Source organism: Drosophila sechellia, chromosome 2L (assembly GCF_004382195.2).
Source record: "Drosophila sechellia strain sech25 chromosome 2L, ASM438219v1, whole genome shotgun sequence".
NCBI classification, from domain to species: domain Eukaryota; kingdom Metazoa; phylum Arthropoda; class Insecta; order Diptera; family Drosophilidae; genus Drosophila; species Drosophila sechellia.
This window is the reverse complement of record NC_045949.1, coordinates 8,471,351-8,498,503: the sequence shown is the minus strand read 5'-3', so window position 1 is coordinate 8,498,503 and position 27,153 is coordinate 8,471,351. Positions and strand designations below refer to the sequence as shown.

The following is a 27,153-nucleotide window of genomic DNA, read 5'->3' as shown; positions in this document are numbered from 1 at the left end:
GCGGCCGATAGAGGATTATCTGTGGGTCAAGCTTCTCTTGTTGTGGAAGTGTGTTTCGCCACGTTAAATTAAGTTCAACCCATATTTATATTTATATACAACTTAATGGAACCCACTTTGATCATGAAACAATTTGTTAAAATAGCAATCTTCAAACATTAATTTTTCTTCATTTAACGCGTTATTCAAAGTACATTTGAAATATTTTTTTTTTACCAGAATAGTTCTGTTTACTTTTACCTTTTAATTATATGAATGCTTTTTTAATTTTATATTGTATAATCATACATCTTGCCCTTCCCAAATGAGGTTCACCCTTCATTCCCGATCTCAACACAATCTTCGGCGGTCCAGTCATCCGGTCTTTTCCTACAAATCAGGAAAATCACTTTCTTTCCAGTTGCATCCAAGATGAACTCGCCTTCCTAGGCAATGCCTTCGTATTTGTTTGCCAGAATGCAGAAATATATATCTATAATATTCGATAGATAAACAACTCAACTTACTCAATCGGAAATAAGTATGAAGGGATTTCCGAAAACATACCAACTTTTGAACTTGAACTTTTATTAATTAAGTCCCAAAACTATTAAATGCAATAATAAATGTAATTCAGTGGGATTAAAACGCATTGAGGAGTTCGTAATATAATATTCTCTATATTTTCATTTTTATTAATCATTTTAGATTCCGTTCCCTCCGTTTTGGTTTTTTTTAAGTTTCATTTTCAATTTCTTCTTTTGCTTCGGCTTGTTCAGTATGTATCTATAATAATGTGTTATAATTAAGAATCGTCATTTCATCTAAATATTTCAGTTATAATAATACAATATAATAATCATTAATAATATGCGGTTTTCATTAATCGATTTCTCTTATTCGCCTTGCATGTTCAACTTTTGTGTGGCTTGCTTCAGAATGTATTCCGATCCGTTTGGTTTGTGTGGAATTAATTGTGTCTCGGACCAAATCTTTGAGCTCGTGTTCGTTTTTATCAGCTTCAGTTTGATTATTTCGTGTCTGAGAGCGACTATCTCTTATGTCTCGCAGCTTACTGTACGTTCAAGTATGGAAATCAGAGTTCTAGGAAAGCTAAAAGCAAGTGTATGCATATATACTTGAGTCTATATATGTATATACGTGTTTATATATATTCATTCTAGGTATTTTAATCTCGATTATGCTGTGGCAGTGGCCCAAATTAAACAAGAAGCCTCTTAATTCAAATCCAAATTCGAACTTAAAAGTAATGTGTCAAATTACGTATTTTCTTTAGCAGCTTCCCTACGATTTCAACTAACCCTCGTGCACTGAGAAGTACATAAATGCAGAAGTTCCTTCTAGGTAGGTGCACAATTTGAACCTGGCTTGAGTTTGATTGGTAATGGATTTGCCTGCGTTTTGTGTTATGAACTTCTTAACAAATTTACGACTTATGAAACTGAAAATTGTATCGAATTGCTCGCTTTCCCTTTGTCAAAGATCGTTTACCCAAAAATGCACGTTAATTAATTTGTCACTGAATCAAAGTTATTCACTGATTTGTTGCTAGCTTTTTTTTCTTTTGTGTTTTTTTTGTTGTATATTTTGTAGCTCAGTCTTTTTACTAACAATTTGTTGTTGTTCATGTTGTTGTTGTTCTATATAGCTTCTTCATGCTGTAGATTCTCGATTTGCGGTGCCGTTCTGATTTATGATACTGCACTTGCCGCATTCATGAATAATTAAGTGTTGTGTATTAGTTTCTGAATCCAAAACTTGACGAATTCCTAATGGGAGTTGTGTAGAGGAGATTTTTATGGAGGAATTCGAAGATAGGGCAACCGTTACCGATCTTCGGATCTGCTTGAGAAGATCTGGGGCTTATTTGGGTGCACCCTATCTATTAGCGGATTTAAATGGGGATCGGGTCGGGAATTCAATTCATACAGTTTAGTTCGCATCTGAGTTCATTCATTTTAATGGCTTGCTGTTAGCTCTATAGTTGCTTGGAAGTACCGTTTTGTGTCTAACTTTCGTAACTTATTTGGTTAAATATTTGTTATTCGCTTTGGGGCTTTCATTAGTTTGTTACTCATTACGTTCTTGCGCTACATATTCAACAATTTAAATTTATCCTTACGTATTTGATATCGCTAAAGAATGGATAACATACTCGTGGCTCGTATGCTTCGATAATACCTAACCGATAAGCATCTCTTTAGGATTGTGTGTGGTTTTGGTTTTGGGTGTGGAAAGAAAATCAAATGCTTGGGCTTACTTCGATTGAGTTAGGGATCTGATCTTGTTTTGGTTTAATGAAGGAGTATTTATTTGGTTGGTGAAGTATTTACAAAGATTCGCATAATAGTATTCATATGGGTAATGCATACGTTAGGCTTGTTGCGTTATAAAATCTTAACATAATTATATAAATTGAATTCATGAACTCGCTTTACTTTGCTGCATTGATGGCCATCAAGTAAGTAAAATGCATCGATTACGTGTCAGTGTGTGTTCGTCTTTATTCTATTTGCATAGAGAGCTGGCTACTTAGAGATTAAAAAACCAAACGGAACCGGATATAGTACAGAGTTATTACGCTTACTCTAAATCCGCTCAGTAATCTGATTCTCTTGATCTGTAATAGTTCGCTCGATTTCACAAAACATAATAATACAGTTCATAATAATCAAGTTGTGGTAAATGCCTTAAACTAGTTAGTAGGTATTTATAATGTAATGCCTGCTCGTAATAATATCTATCATGTAATCATTAATATATTTTTTTGTTTCATATATATTTATATTTATTTTATGTAAGAAGCACTTGAATATATATCGTTTTTAATGGAAAATGAAAACTTGGGTGTGTGGTGTCATGGATTCATGGATTCATGTTTTCATTTTTATTTTATTTTACTTTTTTTGTGTGAGTTCCTGCTTTCTGCTCTAGCTTTTAAATGTTGCTTGTTGTTTATAGTTTAATAAGTTGCTAATTAGCAAATATGAATGTGCTTCTACCATCAGAAGGTAATAATTGTTTTTGTCTTATTCGGAGAAAGTTAAAAATCGTTTTCGTTTATCTTATAATTATCTTTAAAGTATCTTCAACGACGTCTAGTGATCACCATCATCGTCAACCCCAATTTCTGATGTTCTAAAAAAGTGTCTGAGTTGGCTTATTTCACAAATGTATGCCTTTCGCTGAAAGTTTGAAGAAATTTATATATATGTATTTTTTTTGTGTTTTTGCGCTTGAATTTGCCATTTCCTTACTCAGTGTTTTTAATAAAATACTTTGCTTAAATCAGTTATTTTTCTTGTTTATTACTTCTTTTTTTTGGTTTTTCGTGGATTTTTTAATTTAAAAGCATTTCTAGAGAATCTCTCTTCTAAAGTATCTAATAAGTGTATGTATACGGGTCATCTATATTATATATAAGTATATATTTACGGATTCTCTGATCTTGTTGCTGTTGTTGCTGGTTTATGTGTGTAGGCATGATTTACTGTAAAACCTTTCAATTGCAGCCTGGCTTCAAATTACAATTACATGTTAAATTTGCCTTGTATATTGAATAATCGGTAATCGGCAATCAGTTTGCTTGTATATATGTAAATGGTAAAGTGTATAAAAGTTAATGATCTGATTCAATTAATACTTGTATGCAATTGTATAAGTAGTTGATGTAGATCTAGAATTAGTTCAAAACTCTAGTGTATTCCTAAGTTTTACCATCAGCTGCTACTCTATGTGTCTGAATCTCATTTATATTTTTCATATATTTTTCAAGTGTTTTTATTGCTTTCAAAGTACTCGACACTATTTCTTTAAAGAAAAAGAACACAATAATAAGGTGTATAATTGATTAACTAAATAATCGTAAACAGTAACCTTAGTGTTACATAGTTTGTCTAGAGGTTTAAATTGCTTTAAATAATATTTTTGTACAAATAAAACGAATTAAAAAAATATGCACAAATAACTTTAAAAACAAGTTTTAAAATCACTCGTATCTTTGGCTGTCTAAATGTAATATTAATAATTTTACTTGGTTTCTATGCGTTTTTGTTTTCCACTGTTGATGATCTTTTTCGGTTGTATACATTTTGTCAAAAAGTAAAATTGCATATAAAAAGCATTAAATTGCAGCTGCAAAAAGTATATATTAATCTTACGTTTCTGTGTGGGTTTACTTTATAAATCTACTGCTTTTTATGGGTTTTCTTGTTTATACATTTGCTTTGATTTAGATATTTCTACGCTTTTTTACTCGTTTTCCAACGCAATTTCCAAGTTTGATCGGATGATTTTAATGTTTCTCATACAAAATATTGAGTATCAATTAGCTTATCCTATTTCTAATATACTTTAATATGAGAACAACATTAGCAATGCCCCTAGTGAAAATATTTTCAAAAGTTTTGTTCTGCCCTCCGTTCGTCCAGTCTATAATACAAACCCTATGTGGCTAGGCTAAAGTTCAGTTTTAATGCTTTCACTAAATTTTGATCGATCACTTCACATGAAATTTGTGTATCCCTCTTCATGCATATAAGTATGTATGTATATATCTATATATATTCGAATATATACAAAGATAGCGAGTTGTGTTCTCGTGTAAAGAACTATTCTGAATCAATGCAAACAATAACAACTAAACTCAAAGTGGGCACATACCCAATTATGGCACATATCGCACATACTGCAGATCGCACTGTACAGATCGGTTGAATAATGCGTATAGTCCTGTACATAATTTACACGTTCCTATAGCAGACTGAAGCGCTGGAGTCTGAAGTCTGAAGAAGTACTATAGCTTGAGGCTCTGCAAATGAAATTGACAATGGAAAATGCACTCGATGGATTCGATTTCGTTGGGAGCGCTGCATCGCGTTTGGCAGTTCCAGTTCCAGTTCGGAATGAATCCCGAATGCAATCCCCTTATATTTCCCAGATATCTGACGGCTTAAGACTAATTTGTTTGCCCTCCTACTATTTCGGTAATTCATTTCATTTGTATAAATCAGTAATAAGCGTTTCGTTTTGTTTTGTTTTCTCATTGTTCTTAACCATTTGTTATGACTTTCTAATTTTATCTATTTTAAACTTCTCTGGGTTAAATGCAAAAAATCTTGTATATCGTGTATACTCTATTCGAATAAGGTTTGCTTAGATTACGTTACGTCTTTCCCATCTCTAGGATTAATATTTACATCTGTTGTGTTTTCTTTTCTCTAATCGTAATTAACAATATCATTTTGCAGCTCTAATTTAGCGTAGCCGATCCATGTGAATCGTCTATGAAATCTATTGGTATATATAGAGTCATATATACGTATGTTATGTTATGCTTGCTTGTGTATACTTAGCAGATCGGGGAGTATGTATAAAGGCTATATAACTATAAACTTCGTGTATAACTTCTCTGGCTTTTTGTGTGTAAGTAAATCCCCATCCAGTTTCTATCGCTAGTGAATGATCTTTTCGATTGCTTCTTTAAGTTTAAGGGAAGGGAGGGGTTATTCCTATATCTCAGCGCCACGTTGGAATCGAGTTGTGTGTACTATTTAAGCTAGCAGAACTCTTCTTTACAGCTTTTTTATAAAAAGTTAAAAATAATAACTTTAAAATGTTTTACTTAAAAACATGCACTCGCACCAAAATATCCTGCATTAAGAATACAATTTCGCATTTTAAAATCGAAATCCCATTCAAAATTTGCAAATGTGTATAAATTCAGAATCAAAGTGTTTCTGCTATCTCATTGTTGGTCTACGTGCTAGTACATCTCGTTCTCATCCCAGTCGACCGATTGCAGGACCAGTTTGTCCAGCTCCTTGGAATCGCCGGAGCTGCTGTTGCGTCTGCGCCGCTTCCTTTGCAAATGAGCCCACTTCCGGTTGAGTTGGGTGGCCATTTGGGGTGCGGCAAACATGGCCGCTGCCGCCGCACTCAACTTTGTGGGCGTGATGGCGCTGCTGCCGCGGTGGCCTGCCGAGGCGGTGGGCGTGGCTCCACCTCCGGCTGGACTCATGCTGAACAGCTCCCTGTTGCCAAAGCGAAATCTACGAGGCGGCGGCAGCGGCGGCGATGCAACCATATGCGGAGTGTCGTAGGGCGGCGGCGGTGTGATCATGGCCAGCGATGAAGTATCCTCCTGGTCGTGCTCATCATCATCCTCATCGTCCTCATCCCCAAAGTGGAAGGTGGCCGCATCCGAGTGGCGTTCGTAGAGCTCATAGGAGGGCGTCTCGGCCAGCGGCGATTGCGGTTGAACTGGCGTCACGGGCATGGACTTGGCATATGTCCTGCCGATCATTGGACTTCTGGTGCGTGGCTGTGCTGGGGGCGTGGTCGGACCGGGGGGCGGAAGCGGGTGCGGGTGCGGGTGTGGCTGGGCGTGCGTGGACTGGGCCTGGATGAGTGGCATCGATTTGGTGTTGCATATCAATCAATCACGGTAGATGTAGCTGCAGTTCTTGGGGCTCTCCTGCGGACTGGGACTGCTGGAGGGCGGAGCCGGACTGCTGCTGCTGTTGGACATTACGGGCGAGGAGCCAGAACTGGAGTGCGGCTGCTGCGACTGCTGCTGCTGGGGGCTATTCGAGCGGTGTTGAGTTACTGCAAGAGCCGGAAAGCACACGGATTAGTTGCGAAATATCGACTTGGCATGGGTGCTTGGGTGCATGTTGCATCGATGCTTGGGATAAGAGACACATACGATGGCTATGTAATGAATATTTGGATACAACATTGAATCTGCTGCAACATGCACATAAACACTCGCACACACACACATCGTTAAACTACTGGTACACGTATTAAATAATATATATATCAAGGTTGGAAAGGTAACAAATACAGCACATAAATTATGAAATAACGTGTGATTTTACTCTCAGAAAATAGTTCAAACATAAGAATTCGATTTCAGAGAACTGTCCAACCCATTCGGGTCTTGAACCTCAGGGATCGATCAGATCTCCATATAGATGGGAAAGAAAGACCTGACGACAGATGTATAAAATAGTACTTTCAAAATGGGTGTCTGTGTGGGTGTCGGTGTCTTTGGGTTCTGTGGGCCAGTCAAGTAGTTACTCTAACTTAATGCAACTCAGGATTTTGGACTTACCAATGCCATGACGGGGCGGCTGTCTTCTTGCGCGACCAAGACTTCTGTTACGTGTGTTTGTGTTGTTTACAGCCTATGGGGTTGGAGTGTTATCAATTTCTCATCTTTTATAGTCAAAATAATATGTTTTTATGTCATTGTTGAAGGAAATCAAACACAAGAAACTATAATTTGCTAATTTGCTTCAATCTAAGGAAAAACGTTCGCAATCAATTTTTGCTCTCAAATGTTGCAAGGCAAAGCCAATTTCAATTTGTATTCCAAAAGTGTGGCTCTATGAACCGAAATAAAGATCTGGTTACAATTTAACTATTAGTGTACCGTTTTATTTTGGATTTCTGGTGGGTTAATGCAATATCTTCCAATTAATATCGGGTCTGAAGATTTTAGTGGGCAAGCAATAAAAGAAATAATATGTTTAGCATATACCATATATAGAAACGAAAGCAAAAAGTACATGTATCATGGTTGGATAGTAGTTATTATATTTGTTTCTTAAATATCAAATATTCTCTAAGATGCACACACGCACTTCCTATTGTTTCAAATATCTTTGAAGTATTTTTGTGTAGTCAATTGGGTTTTTTGAATCGGGAGTTTGGCGCCCATGCAGAAGAGTTCAAGGGGTTCAGGCTTGGTGGGAATTCGGTACTGGAAGGTGGGTACATCGGATGGCGCCATATCCAACTAGACAACATACACACACACACACACACATACTCTCAATCACGCAGAGGTCAAACAAAGGTTGAAGGAAGCGCTGGCGTTGGCGATTTGCGAAGCGAGTTGGGCGCGGGATGGCTGACTGGGCTGCACTGGCCTGATTGAACGATTGAGCGATTGATTGATCGATAACCTTTTTAGCCATTCAAAAATGTGTAATGTGGAACAAAAATGAAGGTTGAGTGAAGAGAGATGGAGATAGCAAACAACAAAGCTTCTGCAACAATGCCTAAATATCTATCAAAAATGAAAACGAAATTTGCAGTTGTGCTCAAAATTCGAAATATAATTATGCAAAGAGTGAGCGAAATCGGGGAGATTTTGAAAATTACTTTTTGCCTATGGAATTTCGGTTTAGCTCGTTGCGAAGAGAGCTTCCGTATTGCAGCTTTTGAGCAAAATATTTTCCAGATTAATAATTACAGCAAACGAAAGCCCACCAAAGAAACGTAAAACAATAAAGGACACAAATAAATTAATATAAATCAAAATGAACTGAAATAAATTAACTGAAATGGCTTTAGTTATAAATAAGTATTTACCATATTTTGGGTAATTAGTCCCTGACTGGTTTCAGCCGCCCCACTCCCGTCTCAAAGGTAAACCTAATGTTAAAAGGGGAAGAAGAATAGAGAAAAGATAGAGATAGATTTTTGTTTTTTGGTATTTGTTGTCTTTTTATGTTGTTCTTAGAATGCAAAAGTTAGTATCGATAGAAGGAGTGTCTCTTTGAGCTGAAGTAGAGTGAGTAGTCAGAATGTAGCTGTACAAATGCTTAGATAGAGGTAGGGGTACTAAGAAAGCCCTGCAGAGATCCAATCCCACATATCTGAACGATTGGTGTATTTCAAACCTTAGGACAGAACCCGAAAATATGAGCTATGTTTATGGAACGAAGATGGTAAATGAACATGCTGTTGATCGTGAGTGATGGAAATACGGGTTAAATTATGAAGAATTTGTTGATATAAAGGTGAAACATAGACTATTGTTCAGTTTAGACCGTGATATAAGGCCACACACCCCAAGAAAAGAGTTATATCCGTTGTTCTTATATTAGTTTGAATAGTGATAAGTGTTTAAATAATAGATAAACATGCAGAGGTAACGAATAAAAGAATAAGATCACAACAACATTAACTACAATGTTAGCAATATGATTGGATTCGGTAATGATATATGACAGTGATGCGACTTGGTGCTATATACTTGGTAACACACACATAGAGGGAGTGATGGTTGGGCACTCGCACACACTCGAACACAAAAACACACAGATAGTAAAGGTGAGGCTAAGAAATACACCAATCGACGATTGTGTGAGGAGAGTTCAATCAAATACAAGCGCAGCACAAGGACTCTCGATGGGCGAGCAAGTTAGTTAACTAATGTCAATAAATGTCGAACAACATCGAAAAGAGCGCAATGGATACGGTTAGAGATTAGTTGTAGTACGATACGATAGTCGGAAAATAAAAACAAATCGGTCTGCTCTCCCAGATCGCTATAAATGCTGGATCAACTCACCTTCTTGACGCTGCGGGTGGTGGAAAAGCCATCGCCGCGCCTGTAATTGTCGCCCTGTGGATGGTGAAAATTGTTATAAATCGGAGATGGAGCATCACATGTTCATAATACTGACCATCACCTGGTGGGAACGCAGTGTTCCGAAGTTGTCGCGACCGCGATACGACTGCTGGGTGTTGTAGCCGTCGGGCTGGAACTGGAAGAGGGTCTCCGAGTTGGGACCCTGGTGCATCTGGTGCATCGGTGGCTTGCGCAGCGTGTTCTTCGGCGAGTGCATCTTATTGGGCGGCGGAGGCTGGGGCAGGAGCACTGGCTCCGCATACGTCACCTCCTCCACTTGGGGCAGCAGCTTGGGCTCCTGCTGGATGCGGCAGGACGAGGGGAAGCTGTGTGGATGAAAACAGGGTTATTAACTAGTATAAATACGCCGGTGAAAAGATCAGCAAACTGTTAAAGTTTAAGTGTATGACCATAAGAGGTAGGGCTACTAGTTAAGAAAACCATTGCCTACTTATTGGCGTCTAATTTTTTCCGGCATTGAAGAACCGATGCAAAATCACTTCCATTCAAATCACATCCATTCTATTGGTCCTACTTATTAAGAGTCAACCTGTACGCACCTATTGACATTCTGCCGCTGCTCGAAGTACTCGTACTCCGTATCCGGATACGGCAGATTGTCGTCCTCGTCCTTGTGGCAACGGCGACCGCAGAAGTAGCCTGTAAAGAAGCCGACCAGCAGCGAGAAGATCGAACCGGCCAGAACGGCCATCACGAGTGTCTCCACAGTGTACTGGGCGTTGATTATATCTGCAGAGATTTGGGGACCTTCGGTTAGTACATGTTCAAGGGTCGGATTCAGTTCGTTTCGCATCGATACAGTGTGCATTAGGCAAAACATTTAACAAACATTCCAAATCACAACAAATATGTAACGATATTATTGATTTGGTTTGTTGTTTCAGTGTGGGTATCGGGTTTTATGGAGGTTGGTCCATTATGGCAACGACATCAATAAACATCCAAACATCGAATTTAGAACGCACGGTATAAGGTAATTGCACGGTAATTGTTCAGAAATCATAATGAAAGAAACAAGAAAAATATGAATAGGAACAGTTAGTAATCTTGTTCAACAACGAGAATAAGACTTGAAAAAGATTTCTCATTTGATTAATAAAATATAAATGTATTGAATTAAAAACTTTGTAAATAGCTTATTACGAATATATATGTATGTATATACAACAAAGCAAAGTCAGGGAAAATATTAAATATACGTAGATTCAAAAGCATTTAAGATTAGTAAATTTTTCTTTTAAAAATATCACACAGAATTAAATCATGTTTGATTGATTATTATTTAATAGAAATGTTAGTTTTCTTCAGCAAGTCTTTTAGAAAATGTAGTTAATCAAAAATTATCCTTGTCTTGATGACTTCTTATCAATGGTGGTGGTGTATTGCACCTGTATTCCGGGCTTACAAATAAATTTAAGCTCATAAAAAAGAAATTCGCTTTAGATAAAATGCAGGTGCAAGACACTTGAATGGCATAAAGTGCCAACAAGCCGGCAGTCGGAGTCCGCAGTCCGGGGAATCCCGGCAAAATGAAAATATGATTTGCAATGTAGACAACACGGAGTAGACAACAACAAGCAAAAGGTCGAAAGGTCGCAAAGGAGGTGGGCAAAGTGACAAGCGGGTACGTGCATAATACAAAACGAACAAATGCAAAATAAATATGATGGAAAAATATGCTGGAAATGCGTTTAGGTAAATCACCTTCAAAGTTCTTATCAATATTGTCGATGATTTCCTGATCCTTGCTCTGGCGTCGCGAATCCAATAAGTCCATGTCGTTGCGGAAGCCCTTTTGCTCCCCAGCGTTGGCATCCTTCGAATTGATTTTGCCTGCACGACCAGAATAACGTTAATCTCGGCGCTCTTGGCCAGTCTGGACTTGGTTAAACTTGGCACTCACCTGAGGGGCAGGCCGCATGCTGGCCAGTGGCCACATTCTGGTAGAAGTAGTTCTCCTCCAGCCATCGGGGAGCGCCGTGGGAACGGCACTTGCCAGCGATTTTGTCCCAGGCGCAGTACGGATCCTGCAATGCGACGCACTCGCTGCGAACAGACGTAAAATTTTGGATAAATACGTGCACTCACAAAAAAATCGGATATCTAACACGTTAAAGGAATGGGCTATAAAGGATTAATATTGAGAGACCTAACTTAAATGATCTGAATACATTTCTTATTATTCAGATTGCATTTCTTAACATTTTTATTTATTGTATTTAAAGCTGTTTGTCAAAATATTATGGATATAATAAAGTCAAGTGTATGCCCCACGAATATACTGCATATTGAGGCTGTCAAGTGTCTGACAGGCGACACGAGAGTCACGCAAATTGTTACATGATAATAAAAATGCCATTGTCTGGAGTTGGTTGATAGAGGAGGGGTGTGGAGTGAAAGTAGGGGGGGTGGGGAGGTGCGGCAGGACACTCACCTGCAGCTGGTGATTTTGTCATTGTGACAACGATGCAATTGTATGGCTACCACCTGGCTGTCCGTCACAATGATTAATTTGCCATCGTCGTAGCTGCCATCTTTGGGTTGATCTGCGGGGATCAGAAAAAGCGTTTGAATCCACTTGCTCACATAGTCCTTTTGGCCCAAAAACTCTGCTTACCGTACTGCATGGTTCTGACTATCTCCAGATTGCGAATGGGTTCACTCTTGGTCAGGACATCGATCTCCTCGATGACAACGGAGGTCACTTTATCCGCAGAATCGGCGGATTCCGCATTCACTGACTTGATAATCTTTCCATGATCTGTTGCATTATTGGATTTATTATTATTATAAAAATTTCTAAAGTTTATTATATAATTTCGTATGCTCTACGCACCTGTGCCCACAAAGATAACATCATAGGTCTTGCCGCCAGGAGTTTTAATCTGCGCATCTACGGCGATTTGAGTGAAGCGGTATCTGTAAAGGATGACACGAGATTAATAGGGAGAAATGTATATATTAAATGTCGCGCATATTTCTTTTGCTTCTTAATTACTTTTCCCATTTGATTTCATTTCTATTTAATACTGCTTTCATCAACGACTCTGGTGGTCAGCATCCAAATGGTGGAATGAATGTCAATCCATGTTTTCTTTATTTTGCGACATTGTATTTCGCCAGTTCTCCTGACAATGGACGTACGTCTGTCATTACGGTTAGATGTCCATTAATAATGGACGGATGCCAAAATGGTCCTCCCTGTCGGAATTTGAAGGAAAAGTCTGTGGCCGGCTGGTTGGTTGGTTGGCAGGACTGGTTAGTCGAGGACTTGAACAAACAACTACCACTGCAACATGACTGGCAACACAAGATACATACATACAGACGGCAACGACTGCTGCAACAGCAACAAACTGTTTGTGTTTTTATGGAAAAAACATATTCGAAACAACAACACAAGTAGATGAAATAAAAACGAAAACTTCCCTCTGATTTCACCGCAAAAACGACGCCCCCCGCCGTCTGCCCCAAAAGCCAGCGTTGTTGCAACATTTGTGGCCTGGTCCATGTCCATTGTTGCTGTCATGCCTTCTGCCTCGATTTAAATGCAAATGCCCGGCAGCTGGAATGGGCCACCAAATGGGAGATGGGGAGCTGGGATCTGGGAATTGTGCTCCATTGCTCAGCTTTTTTATTGTTAATTAACTAATCTTGTTTTCGGGACTCCGGCTTGTGTGGAGCAACAATTTCCAAATTGCTCAACAATTGTGCAAAAAATGCATCGAACAAAGTTTTCATTTCAAACAAGTTAAGGGTGGAATTTAAAATTAAAATTTTTGTATGCCATTTCAAACCATTTGGCTGTAAGCTCTTTGATAGCAATTTATTTATATATATTTTTCAGAATTTAGTTAAACTACAATTAAATGCATAGTTCTAAGTTTTGGTTTTCATTATAATATTTCTATCTCTATTTGGAAAGGAAACTTTATTGCAGAACTCTGGAACATTTACTTAACAATTTGGACTAACTAGTTTTTTTAGAGTTGCATTTTTCAAATATATACAAATTTAAAGCTGGCGTACTTCATGAAACTTTAGCATATGCAAAATAAATATGTGAACAGGAGGAGGGAAAAAAATGCTCGCACAGGACCCAAGAACACGTCCTGCTCCGGGTCAAAGTCCAAAGTTCTGGCAATTGAAACTTGCAAAAATGTTGCCAACTTTTTGTATCGCTCCGATGAGTTTAAAGGGCGACGATGACGATGACAGCCAACTTGCCAGACCAATGGGCGGTACACAATGGGCGGGAAGTTGGTCGTCATTTGTCCACCTCTCTTGGACTTGGACTAAGTCGCCACCCCGTTCGTTGGTAACCTGGCAGTGAAAGCGATAAGAACACGTTAAGGACAATGCGATATCTTGGGACAGGAAGATGCAGACGGGATATGGTCAGCCAGCTGGCTGGAATCGGTTGAATATGGGATGCTTCCGGTCTGCGTCAGGAAACAATTTGTAACGGAGCCCGAGCTGGTACATTCAACTTTTGTCGACATTTCATGAGTACGGGTACGGCTTTCAACTTGCTGCTAACTTTCAGCACTCTGCCTCCGCCCCATGCCGCTATGCAAATTATTTGCCTTTTTTCCAGATTTATTTTGGCCACACCACGCCCACCCAACCGCCCCCGCAGGCTGACACTCGAGGAGCGGAAATGGGCTGGCCAAACGAACGGAATTATAATAAATTTATGTTTTGGCCAAATGCCATAAATTCTGTAGAATTTTTGATTTGATTTTGTCATTTGCGTTCAATAAATCCCCCACATTATCCAGCCTATCATATCGACAACCCCCTCGTTTTGCGGCATTTCGCCCTGGTTTCAACTCGAGAATAATTTATGCGCATTGTTTGGGCCGAATTGGAAAACATGATAAATGAATTTCCCCAACAAGCTTGACCTGGCTCAAAGACTAAGCGGCCAAGAGCCGAAGGGAATTAAAAGTAATCTTACGCTGGCTGGTGACAGAAAAGCGAAATGTTGAATGTGGCTCAAAGTATTCAATAACTTGAAAAAACTATCTACTGCTAATACTTTTCCAACTTAGGTTCACCTTTTGTGCCACATCTTACCTCTTATAAATATTGCTAATAAATTGTATTAACCAATTACACACATCACTTGCGTTACAAATCTGCATTTGAACGCATCCTTTGACTTTCCCTCAATAAGGCGGATACATCTATGACCCAGTTAATAAATTGATTTATGGACTGGCGATGACGCCTAATCATCATGCCCTCAAATATGAAATCTCAGTTTAAGGAAGTCGGATTTAAATCAAGACCAAGTCAAAAAGTTGACGTTCTGCCATATGAGAACAGCTGAGCCACAAAATGAGAAAAAAATGCTGAAGTAACTTTTGCGCATTTTTATGGCTTTCAATTGAGTGTCCCGGGGTCTTGATTAAATTCCGATGCACGCCCGCGTCCTCGGGCGGAGCATCCGCTGCTCCAGTCCCCGAAAATGCAGTGAGTCAGTTGCAGAAAGTGGCCGCCCCACCACACCCACACTGCACCCACTCCACGTACATTTGTTGTGGTGTGCTCATGTGGCACAGAAAATGTTCAGGGTATGCGGATGCGGATGTGGAAGGGATGCCAATGCGAATGGGGATCAGGATGGGGACGCGGATGCAGGAGCAGGTCCGCAGACTGCGTTGTTGCTACGTGTTCCATATTTCATTCTAATTTATTCAGTTGTGCATACATATTTTCGTTACGGGTTGCCTCCTCAGCGCATCCATGCATTTCCTTCTGGCTGGCTCGCTTCGTTTGCTTCAAACTATCGCAAAGGCAACTGCAGCTGCCCCACCACCTGAGCCACCATTTAGGCACAGTGGTTCTTGCATTGAGCTTTTCTACAATGGAATAATCTTTGAATTTTTATAACACGTTTGTAGGATAGACTATACAAAATGGCTTCCCAAAAGCCTGAAAAAATTTTTTATGAATTGAACAGTACTTCTATTTTTAATAGCAATTACTTCTCCATTAGTTTCCTTTTCACATTTCATATAACTTGTGCAAATATGGTTAAATTTGCCCCACTGTACAACAGTAACTCCCAGTCGCAAGTGGTGCTCAGTGGCTCGCCTATGATTTAGCCCTCTTTAAAGTTTCACCACTTTGCCAGCACACATCTCGGCGCTTTTCGCGATAATTGTGGCTCAATTACATGGAAAAGTTACCAAATTGAATTTTTAAATTCTCCCTCCGGCCAGAGAGGGCGAAATCGCTGGCAAATAATTTATTGCAACAATCCACCCGTTTTCTTTCCGTTTGCAGTTCAGGTTGCAACGGTTTACGGTTATTTGCGCTGACTAACACCTTATCGAATTTCCATAAACTGAAACAGATGCTGCAACATGGAGGGAATAAACCCATACGATGGCAAATCAACGACAGGATATGCTCGTTGAAAGCAAGTAAGTTTGAGCATTTTGTGTGCGACGACAGACCCAACTGTGAAACTCATGAATTGAGCAATAGTTTAAGAGTTGCCGCAAGTATATGTTATATGTGTCGTGTGTTTCAAAATCAGCTACAACCACGAAACCAGCCGAAGTTGGCCACTTTGCAAGAGTACGGATTTATTTACTACCCTTTGGAGTTCTGTCATATCTCTCGCACCGGAAACGGAAGTGACGAAAGCAACGAAATAAGGACCACGTGCATATATATACGTATGTTGCCATGCAGTTACTCACATTGTGCTCGTCCGAACCAAAATCGGTTGACTGAAAAATGCCGGAACATTCTCGTCCATTAGCGAATGTGTTTTGATGAAGTTCAGTGTGGGATCCGGAAGCGCTCTTGAATCGTTGTGACAGGAACCGGGTCGAGGATCGGGCACCTAAAAAAATCCAATTTTGTTTTAAACTACGGATTTCATATATAGTTCAATAACTTTAAGACGATTCTTTAGTTACTCCTTTGCTGTGCCAAATCCTTATGGCAAATGAAGGCAAGCCCCAAATCGATGGCGACATGTGCAGTCATTTGCTGGAAATTGGCAAAAGCATTTGGAGATGCAAATGCAAAATTTGTGCCAAGCGAAGAATACATTTTTATGGCAAGCCGGCCATAAGTCATAAATTTTCCAGGCAACAGATGTGCCGGAGTGCGGTCACAAGAAATTCGGGATTTGCGATTTCCATGCCCGAGGATTCGGAGCTCTTACCTTGGCGTTGTTCACTGGCAGCCAGTTGGAGTTGATGCCAGTCTGCTCCTTGAACTGACCCTCAAACGTATCGGCAATGTCCTGTGCGGTGAGAAAATGGAGGGAACAAAATTTAATTTTCCATTTCAAGAAACAATTCGGTGACAAGGAAACTCACCTGGAGGGCAAAGGCACAAACCGCTGAGCCGGGAATCGAGTTGCTCGGCGTGTTGAAGACTCCGTAGATCAGTTTCGAGCTCATCGAGCCGTACTGTCCCTCCACCAGATTGCTGGCAGATTCTAAATGTTACAAAAATAATTAAATATATTATATTAGCTGAGCAAAATATATATTAAATATATCAATCAATCACGAAAGTCATTTAAACAAAATCAATGCATTATTTAACATATTTTCTGCAGTTCAACGGTTTGCTTTCAATTAGGAATATTATTTATGTTGTTCACAAAATATTTCATTTAGTTTCAGTAACAGCAAAATTAATTTTGATGATAGCCAAACAGCAATTTACTAATTAATATTCTAAAAACTAATTTTAGCTGGATGTGCGATGCTGTCATTTTTAATAACCAACGTCAGATACACTTGTTCAATTACACAGCAAGATTCAATTCATTCATTCACTTAAAGATAAACACTTACGGATTTCGTTAAAGTAGAAAGGATAATCGCCGGGAATGGAGCAGTTGAGGCGGGACTTGAGGAAGGATGTCCAGCGGTTGCGGAATCGATGCGGGCCACCTTTGTCCCATTTGCAGACGCGGGCAACGCGCGAATAAATCGCCTGAAAAGACCATCGAATGATAAGATATTAATTCAGCTCAGCTGGGGGCTAGCAAATGTCTGGATACTGAGGACCAACAAATGCGACAATCTGCGGAGCATTAATAATCCCAGCATCAGCAGTTGTTTTCTGTCCAACTTTGATTGTATCTTCGCCGCGTTTGATTGCATTTGCTGATGCTCGTGCCCCAAATCGATTGGAAAACTCTTCGATTGGATGTTGCACGTGTACTCACCTTGCCGCAGTTGATGAACTCAACGGCGGTTTCTCGAAAGAAGAAATAGACAAAGTCGCCCTGCGTAAATGAGCTCACAAAGTTGGGGGCTGCGAAACGAGAAATGGCACATAAGTTTGGTCATCAAATTTTATTTATAGTTTTTAAGATTGTAAACATTTTTATAGCTGTCAGTTTTCCAATATTGTCAATATTGTCATATCTATGAATTTATGATGGATATTGGCGGGTAATATGTGACGTCAGTCGGTGATATTGGTTTCATGGGTTCATTGCAAAGGTTCTGAATAAACGACGTATTTTGGTTTAATGGTTAAATTAAAATTCAGTAGTCCCCCAAATGATAAAGTGTAAATATGTTAATTTTAACCATAGCACAGAGATGAAAAGGAAATTTCTTAAACGCAAAAATTGAAATGAAACCAAAATTCCTGAACATTTCCAGTGAATCACTTTGGAACCCCCAAGTAGTAGCTTCCGATACTGCCTATTTAATATGAATTATGAAGTCTGTCGCACATCTTCGCTGGTAAATGACAGTCGAACGTGCCATGTCGGTTCGGATTCAGATTCAGTTAATGGAAGCCGAACATGGCCAAGGCCCTTGAAATATGCAAAAGGCAATCGCGAGCCATCGTAAACTGACATTCGACAGGACACCATGGACAGACATGGGCGGCGTCGGGCTGGGCTGGGTCTGCGTAACCAGGACTCGCACTGCGCTTATAAAACGGAAACGCCATCCTGACAGGGTCCATGACATTTTCAATTACCACAAGTGGCTACAATCGCGCCCAGGAACTTACCGTTGAGACTTAGGCTATCGTACTGCTCGGTCTGCAGGGGCTCCCGGTAGATAATCGGATCGCTGCCACTGAAATCCGCTACGGTACCGGAATACAGTTCGTTGTCTGCAAAGAGAGCAAGGATATATGGTATCTCTGGTTTTTTAAACAACTCTAATATTTTAAGACATATTTTTGCTTTAAAGGTGAACCAACCAACAAACAGGCGTTTTCGGCATTAAAATGTCACAGATAAATGTCAATTACGTGTAATTCTATTACCTGCACAAAAGTACTGAAGTACTTGTTCAATTAAATTGTACTACTATTGCATCTATTATGCATTAAAGAAAATTCAGCTCGGGTATTATAAAGTATTTGTCAATTGCTGTACATCGGGCACAAGCCAACACACATACGCCCTGTTGGCTGACTAAATGCTAGCGACAAATTCCATTAAGCTAAACGACAACATTGAGGGGAGAAGTTTGACATGTCTTCTTGGATGGCATTGAATGCGCCTGCGGCCACATTGAGAAGATAAATGAGATTTTCTTGTTTTTATTTTCATTTTGTCGTTTTCGTTTTGATTTTTGTTTGTGCAGCGAATTGGCTCGCGATTGTCAGAGACTTTGGCTTTGGCTTTGTCCTTGTCGAGCTCCGGCAGCACTAAAATAAAGACAGCCAGTGAAATAAATATGGAAAAACAGAATCAAACCCGAACAATAGCAACGGAAATTCCGAGCTCCCGCTTTTTGTCTGGCCGGAAATGGCTTTGCTGTCTCGGCATCGAAATCTCAGCACCTCCATCCACACAACTCGGCAAAACAAACGTCAAACGTATGTATACCACATGTGTGTATTTTAATAGCTACCAACATTCGTTTTATTAAAATAATGCCTAACTTATCTTTAATTATTGTTACTAGCAGGAGTTATCTATTTTAAAAGTAATTTCTATTCCCAGTAAAATGTTCACGTTCAAAATAAATTATTTTTCAATGCTTGATGGTCGATCTCTTAGTTAGTTTTGATTGAATCAAACCGAGTAGGCGAAATTACATGTTTATTAATGCTACTAAAGAATGGGCAAATGAGCGATGGGTAGCAACTGAATAGAATTCCATGAGTTAAGCGCATTGTGATTTTGGGTCGTGTTTTCGGGTTGGCCTATGATGGTCTTTCAGCAATCTATCAAATTTACAATGCGGCACGTGGGCGTGGCAGGTACACTGAAGGGCGGAATGGAAAATGGGAATTACGTGACAGGAACGTGAGCAGGAAAATGTAAGAGGAACAAGCGAGTGGCACATTAATTTAACACAAAGCCACATTAAAAGCGTCGTCTGCAACAAATTAATTTTTGCCTCCTACCCCGCCAAATACTGCTCCTATTAGCCCTCGTCGGAAGAAGAAACCCTCTGAATCTTCGACAGGCGAGTGCTTAAATTAAGAGGCTGTAAAAGTCACACTGTGAGTGAAAAGTAAAAGTGGGGGGAAGTACCGAAAAGTCCTTTAAAGGCTGGCGGCTGCTGGAGTCAAAAGGGGGGTTGCTGGAGCAGCATAAGGGGAACAGGTGGGGCTAACGGCCAATAAAAACAATCCCCCAAGTGGAGTTAATGGACAGGGAATCTTAAATCAAAATCATAAAACCTATTGCTGAATATTTAAAAAAAATGGCAAAAAACACAACCTAAATGCTTGAAATAAACAGTGATTTGACATTTTCAATTAAAGACTTTTTAGATTTTGAAACCTCTAATTTTGCTCCATACTTTAAGAATTCAATTCATTTAATTGATAATAGTCCTGTACGACATTCGAGTTTCGTGTTCAAAAGCTTGTAATGTTGTAAAAAAGAAAAACTTTTGCTTAAATGCTTGTAATTAACAATGAGAATGCAATTAGCATAGCGATCGATGGTTGTCATTGTCGTAGTTGTATTTAGGATACTTTTTTGTTGAACTGGAGCTGCTTTCTTTGGCCTTCGCTAACAAGGTGCACAATGGGAAAAGGACGTGCCCCCAGTTCCCCCCTGTTGCCGCAGCCAACCGTCGACCTGTCGCAACATCGACAGGACACGAAAAGTTGCAGCTGCCACCTTTGGCCTTCGCTGTCCTCGCTGCATCTAATTGGTTTTAGTTTGTGTGTGTTCTTTGCCCCATCTCTTTCCTTTTCCACGCTGTCTTTCTCTTTCTCGTTCTCATCATTGTTTCGTGCAGCGACGTTTGCTTTTATTGTTTGCTCATTATAACGCCAGTTACCTGACGACCCACGTCCAACCGACCGCCCAGGACTCGGACTCAAAATCCGACTCAGGCTGAGGCTTTGCGAAGTTTTCCGCATTGCAGCAATTGCCCGGGCTTAACTCATTTTAAATGACAATCTAGCGTGCAAAAATTATGCACATCGTCCATGTCTGTGCGCCATCTCTTTCGCACACTGCACCTCTCTATGCGCTTCTCACAAAGTCTTGGTGGGCTTGCAGCGTTTTTCGCTGCCTCTGACTGTGGCATAAAGTTCGATAAACTCTTTAAGTGATTTAATCGATTTTCTGGGCTAGTCGAGGAAAGCGGAAAATGCTCTTTAGAGCGACGGGAACAAGGCGTAATGAAAGTTCATCGCGTTGACTGCGGCAATTTGCATATTTTTGCATGTTTTATTATGCGGCCGGCATACACACACGCGCACACGCTAATACATAAATTACACTCATTTTCAATGACAGGACGTACAGGGATAGAGGGTCGAAATAACGAGCGAACCGGCGGGAATCGAGTTGGAAAACGGGGAAAGCTTTATTACCGGTACGTTGTGTTTTAAATATTTGATATCTAACACACACACACACACGAGCACTTATAATTGCCATTTTTCAGGGTCTAAGCATATAAACATTGCTTTTGGCCCTTGTTTAATGCCTTGAATTACGTTCATTCATGCCTGCATGTGTCGAGCGTAAGGCCCTTAGTTAAATAGCCCACTTAGGAGTAATTACCCTCAACCGTGCACACTTACATTATGCATATCAATGCATTCCTACCTTTGGACCTTTGAAGTACAATTGTCTTCTGTGTTGCAAACCGGTAAATTGCTTAATTTTATGGAAATGACCGTAAACATAGCGTGGCGTAAGATAATGTTTGTCAAGGTATTTTAGATGATATTTAGGATAATCCAGTGGAAAAAAACACAACGAGTATAGTATTATAAGGACTTATCCTTTACTTTGTGTAATTAGTTTCAAGCCATGTAATGTTGGCTTAAACTATGTTACGTTTGGCAATCAGATCGATTCTTGTTCGAAATTTTGTATTATGATGGGACTTTATGCCGTATCAATGGGGTTAATTACACTATACGCCTGACCCACTTTGAAGAGCAAGCTAACCCCATCCTAAGCCCCGACTTTAATTGCACAGGCTGGCTGAGTGCCCAGGGAACACATTCTCTTTGCCATTTTTGTGTGTTATCAATTTTTGGCTGTAATTACACTTCACTTGTACTCTTATAGAAATGCAGACGCCGGGAAATAACGAGGGAGGAATAACGGCTGAAAAGTTTTGGCAACATGTGCGCTTCTCTGTAGCAGTTTCGCATTTTGCTCCACTTTCAGTACTCTTTTGGGCTTTTTGCTGCTTTTGGGCCATCTTTGTTCTGGCTCTGGTGCTTTCCAATTCCTAATGTTTTTGGGGATTTTGAAAATTTGGCAATTAGCTTAATTCGCTTTTTATTGGCGCACCGCAATTATCAGCTTTTGGTCTCCCTTTGGCCAGATTTGCATTTTCAGATGCATCTGCTGGGGATTTTGCATTGTGCTTATAAACGATCGAATTAAAAGTTAATGTCTTTCCAGTCTTTTCCACAAAGTGGTTGCTTAAGATGTGGTCTGGGGAAAATCTTTCCAAGCATAAGCTTGGTTGGTATGGCATCTTTTCACTGATTTTCGAGAGCACTTCAGTGCGTTTCTATTGTAAAATGGCGGACAGAGATTTGGCAGCTATTGTAAATGGCAACTTAAGAAGCGTATTTCATTTGTGTTTCATTGTTAATGGTATGTAATGTATGTCGTTTTTGCTGCGAATTCGGGAACTTAGGCATTAACTATCTTGTATTGTAATAGTTTCTTTAAAACATGCTGAGCAAAAGACTACCTAACGGAAATTAAACGGAACGGAAATTGAAAGTGAAAATGGGAACTGAAAGAAATATCTTGTGGATTGCAACCGATAACTTTTTAACAGAGTGAATTTGATAATTTATTTGAGAAGGTAACTGTGATATTATGTAAAATTAACATCAGAATAATACCCAAAACTTTACGCATTAGCTCTTCTTAGCTGAACCTTTATTTTTAACATAATCTTATGTCCCCATTTCAAGGATCCATTGCTTTTGAACTACGAAAAGATGGGCTGTCCTCTTGGCCTCATTTTGGCAGCTAATTGTTTCTTGTAATGTTTTTTTTTAGTCTTAGACATAAATAGGAAAAAGGAACCAAGAAAAGTCCGCGCATTGTCCGCTAAAAAGGGTCACAAGCTGTGCTTGTTTGGGGTCTTTATACAGCTTTTTTTTTTGCAAACGGTTTCTCTCTGCTTTTCCGCCATTTGGTTTATTGTTTGGACTTTGTTTTCGAGTACATATTTTACTGCAGACTTTTTTTGCCTGGCTTTTTTTCAAGAGCTTTTCGAGTGCTCTTTAGGTGTGTGTGTGTGTGTGTATGTGCGCTGGTGTCCTTTTTATCCTTTGCAGTTGTTAGACGGTCATTTAAACTTTTGGCTCTTAGCAGATTTCATTGTTTTTAATGAAACTGACAGTTGTTGCTGTCGCTGGTCTTGTTTTTTGCCTAGCAGTAGTTGTTGTTCTCATTTTGCATTGCACCCGCACTTTGACCAGGGCCATCCTTTTAGCCGGCTTTGGTTTCCAGATAACGCGCCATTTGTTTTCTTCTGGTCATTCGCCTAAGCCAATTTAAGTTGGCTAAAATAAATTAGCTCTCCTTTACTTTTTAACGAGCACTGTGCGCACGGTCCAAACGACCCAAAACATCAGTAAGAATAACCCTAAGAAGCAAATGATGCGAGAGAATGGCCCTTAATTATTAAATAAATAAATTAGATCATTTCAAGCCATCCCACTTTTTTTGACACAATATTGCTTAGTATTTCATTCACTTAAAGGATGCTTAGCTTTGTTTCTAGAACTTGAATTATAAAACTTACACATCTCTGATTGACATTCCCCTAGGTGTGCTTAAAATGCGGAAATAAATTATTCGAAATCCAAAATTTAATCGATGAGAGGGTGGACTTTATAGCGGCGCAAAGGGGAAAAAGTGCCAACGTGGTGTGAAATTGAAGCGGTTTGTGCGATATGCAAATGCAGCTTGGAACGGTTTGGCAATGGTGTTCCCGGTTCACAGGTCACCGTAAACGCCATGTCCTGCCGAGTCCTTGACATTTTTCGGCGGCGCCAATGTCCGACCAGCCCCTTTCTGCCCCCCTTTTACCAACATTCGTCAGCATTTTAATCGCGTTTGTGCATTTGCTTGGAAAAGTCTAAAATTGAACGCAAGTGATGGCAATTTGTACGCTTCGCTGTGCCTGAGAATCCACGGACGTGCAGAGGGAAAATTCGAAGGACACCGACCGAGGATTGGGGGCTCGGAATGGGGAGTGTGCCGAAATTAATATGCGTCGGCTTTTCGGGGAACGGGACAAAGTTTGCCGGCAAGGGATTTGGCCGCTGTTGGCCATTTTGCCTCCCCTTTTTTTTGGCCGGCAGCACAGCAGCGTTGGCTCGTGATTAATGTGGCAAATGCGCAGTTATAAATTATTTATTACTATTCTTCGCATTGTTTCCTGAGGCGTGTGCGAATTGGTAAGACATTTAAGCCATATTTTCGAGTGCCACAAAAGGTCAAAATGGGGGATGAAATCAGCGTGATAGCAGTTTAATATTCAGAGCACCGAAATGCCGCAAAGCGGGACAGTTAACACAAAATTATTTTGTAAAATATTGACACTCCTCAACTTATCGAAGCCTAAAGGGCTCAATCATAGGAAAGTCCAATAGGTCTTAGGGTATTAAAAAAAACTGCTTTTAAATGATTTTTGGGATCTTTGAAAGATTCTCAGATCTTAATTTTATGTGGAAAATGTACCTTGCTTTGAAATCTTGCTTATTGTTGGCTTGATTTTCCTTATTTCCTATTGAAAGATGTTCATGTTAATGGAAACTTTGTTGCCCCAGACTTTCCTTTCTGTTCAACAATTCTCGCTCGAACCCTAATTCCAAATGAAAACATTTAACAAATTAAACGACAAAGCCGGCTAATACGTGTTTCCTCTTTCCATTTTCTCCGGATCTACAAAATTAGAACTTTTTGCTTTTCTATGTTTTTTTCTCCTGTTTCCTTCTCTTTTCGGTGTGCTTAATTTTTTATTGGGAAAGTTTTGTACTCGCTGGCCGATGTCGTTGGGTGACACTGTCAGCGATTGAAATTTATTTCGCATGCACTTTTTAAATCGAACAAAAATAGATGCCTTCCGCTATATTGAAACACCAGGAAAGCGAACAGGATAAGGCGGTTGGACTGGACCCGACTCAACTGAACTGAACTGAACAGAACAGAAATGGGTGGCTAGATGTCGTATATTGGTGGAAAAAGCAATTGAAAACTTCATCATGGTTACAACAATATTTTTACAACGAAATTGGCACAAAAATGTGTCCACGAACTTTTTGCGCAAAGCGTTAGAAAACTGTGGCCCACTGAGGACAAGAGGTGGGGGCTATAATATGGTCAGGGTGGAGGGGGTAAAACTTTTGTGCCAGTTACCGACCACGCCCACGTCAGCCCATGACATCAACGCCCTGTCACGAATAAAAACTGAATTGATAACATTTTTCAGCTTGTTCTGGTTTTTCGGCGACTTTTTTCGCTCGTGTTTTTTTTTGTATTTCTGAATCGGAACTTTTCTAGACTCGCTGCCATTGTTGTTGCTATTTAGTGCACCACTATGATGGGGTTTTTTTTATGTGTTGCCTCTGTCCGGGCAATTTGTAATCTAAACAACATGGCCCAGCTAACCGTTACCCAATCCGCGTCGCATATCCTTAAATCCTGGCAAGTCGAGCGCTGAAAAACTGACAGCCAGCAAATGACTAAAGACGCAGCTCGTCGGTTGGCGGGGGGTTAAATGTCGATTTAATATTAGCACCATGGAGGGAAATCAAAGTGGAGTAAGAACAAAGTGGCGGAAAAAAAATCAAAAGCCAGGCGGATGAGGCTTGTTAGTACCTAGTTGTGCATTCTTAGCTTTTGCTGATTACAATTAAAAGTCATTTTTACATTGATTTGAAATCAGTTTATCCCTAAATGCCAAAAGTGGTGGTCTCCTTACGGAGTGATCTCAATAAAACACTGCGCTCAATCTACGTAGAAATTCGATATACCCGGCAGCAGGGTGGAAAGTAATGGGCGCAAAAATGGCTGCAAGCAATAAAGAAAATGGCGGCTGACAACAGCTTCAGGTTTGGCTGCTTCTTTTTTGGCCAGGATGTGGCAGCTTGTTGATGATAAACTCTTATGACCCACATTGGCGCGGTGTTGAGGGGAGTGGCGCGGGGGTCACGGGCGTGAAAAAGTGGGCGAGTTGCCAACACACTCGTGAGTGTGTGTGTGAGTAAGTGTGGAAGGAAGAAGCACACACACACATGGGGAAGGCAGCTGCATCCGGCGGAAGTTGTGGCAACACTCGGTGCCCTCTCATGCCGATGGACCAACAAAACCCATCACACACACACACACACTTTCAAGTTAGTTATAAACGTTTATCGATATTATCTATGCCCGGACCCACTCCTCCTTGCTCTTGGCAAAGTTTTCGCTGGCTGCAGACAATGAAATGCAAACAAATCACTGCGCGAAAACTTCACAACATGGCGGCAAAGAATGTCGATTTATGGGTGCCAAGTGGAAATATTATCAAAACTATGACTTTGCAGGCGCTAGAACATGGGTGGCAGATGCAGTGAGGGCTTCAAAATATTTCCACCCACCGTCGCAAGCGCCAAATGCGCTTGTTTATTGGCTGAGTTTCTGGGTTGCACGAGTGGCAAAAATAAAAGTTCATTCTATATGCACGGCGCATTCAGTGTCACAAGTAGAAATGTAACTTTATTTCACTCTGCAATCCTTTTGAGTTGAAATACTCAGAAAAATAACAGTTGGGGAGGGTTAAATAATAAGTATTTACACAAATCGTATGGATATTAAACTCTTTCATTCCATATATTTTTAACGAGTTTCTTTTCACACCTGGTGGGGCCATAAATTTCAATCAAATATCGAGTATGTAGGTAATTTCGAAATCTTTTATCAGTTTGGGTTGGTGGAGAAATATATTTCGCACATAATTTGCAGTTGTCTGCCATTCGGCAGCCGAACAATAATACTAAAAATTTATCATGCGGCTCCCCGCCGTTCACGAAGTCAAACCTGAAAAAAGCGGTAGCGCAGGCATCGCATGATGAATGACAATTTTTAAGCGATTTATTTGCCTGGGCGGCGGGGCAATACGATGAGTCTCTACTCACAGTCACATTCCTTGCGTTTTTCTCTCTTATTGCAAATGGCGATAACAGCCGGAACAAAATGGACAATTCGCATACAAAATGCTTGTGAACAATAAATTATTCGAGTGGCA

The 27,153-nt window shown here is 40.0% G+C and overlaps 2 protein-coding genes across 3 annotated transcripts in view; both read right to left on the bottom strand.

The window, feature by feature from the left end:
- Window positions 1–2,479: 2,479 nt before the first annotated feature.
- LOC6611725 (actin cytoskeleton-regulatory complex protein PAN1) lies at window positions 2,480–6,432 on the bottom strand. Its single transcript, XM_032715708.1, has one exon. The coding sequence runs from the start codon at window positions 6,413–6,415 to the stop codon at window positions 5,765–5,767; it is 651 nt and encodes a 216-aa protein (XP_032571599.1). The 5' UTR covers window positions 6,416–6,432; the 3' UTR covers window positions 2,480–5,764.
- Window positions 6,415–27,153, bottom strand: part of LOC6611722 (semaphorin-1A) — a 115,363-nt gene continuing 94,624 nt past the window's right edge. The window contains exons 7-22 of one of the 2 annotated variants that reach the window (XM_002036217.2): window positions 18,464–18,568; window positions 17,658–17,746; window positions 17,281–17,422; window positions 16,795–16,916; window positions 16,638–16,718; window positions 16,165–16,310; window positions 12,285–12,367; window positions 12,066–12,209; window positions 11,883–11,994; window positions 11,352–11,494; window positions 11,153–11,281; window positions 9,988–10,177; window positions 9,483–9,753; window positions 9,368–9,421; window positions 7,118–7,190; window positions 6,415–6,606 (exon numbers count right to left, since the gene is read on the bottom strand). In XM_002036217.2, the coding sequence (XP_002036253.1) occupies window positions 6,437–6,606; window positions 7,118–7,190; window positions 9,368–9,421; window positions 9,483–9,753; window positions 9,988–10,177; window positions 11,153–11,281; window positions 11,352–11,494; window positions 11,883–11,994; window positions 12,066–12,209; window positions 12,285–12,367; window positions 16,165–16,310; window positions 16,638–16,718; window positions 16,795–16,916; window positions 17,281–17,422; window positions 17,658–17,746; window positions 18,464–18,568 (2,054 nt within the window). In that variant the 3' untranslated portion in view covers window positions 6,415–6,436. Of the gene's footprint in view, window positions 6,607–7,117; window positions 7,191–8,382; window positions 8,446–9,367; window positions 9,422–9,482; window positions 9,754–9,987; window positions 10,196–11,152; window positions 11,282–11,351; window positions 11,495–11,882; window positions 11,995–12,065; window positions 12,210–12,284; window positions 12,368–16,164; window positions 16,311–16,637; window positions 16,719–16,794; window positions 16,917–17,280; window positions 17,423–17,657; window positions 17,747–18,463; window positions 18,569–27,153 lie in introns of those variants that run through there. The other variant, XR_004361420.1, reaches the window with a different exon arrangement.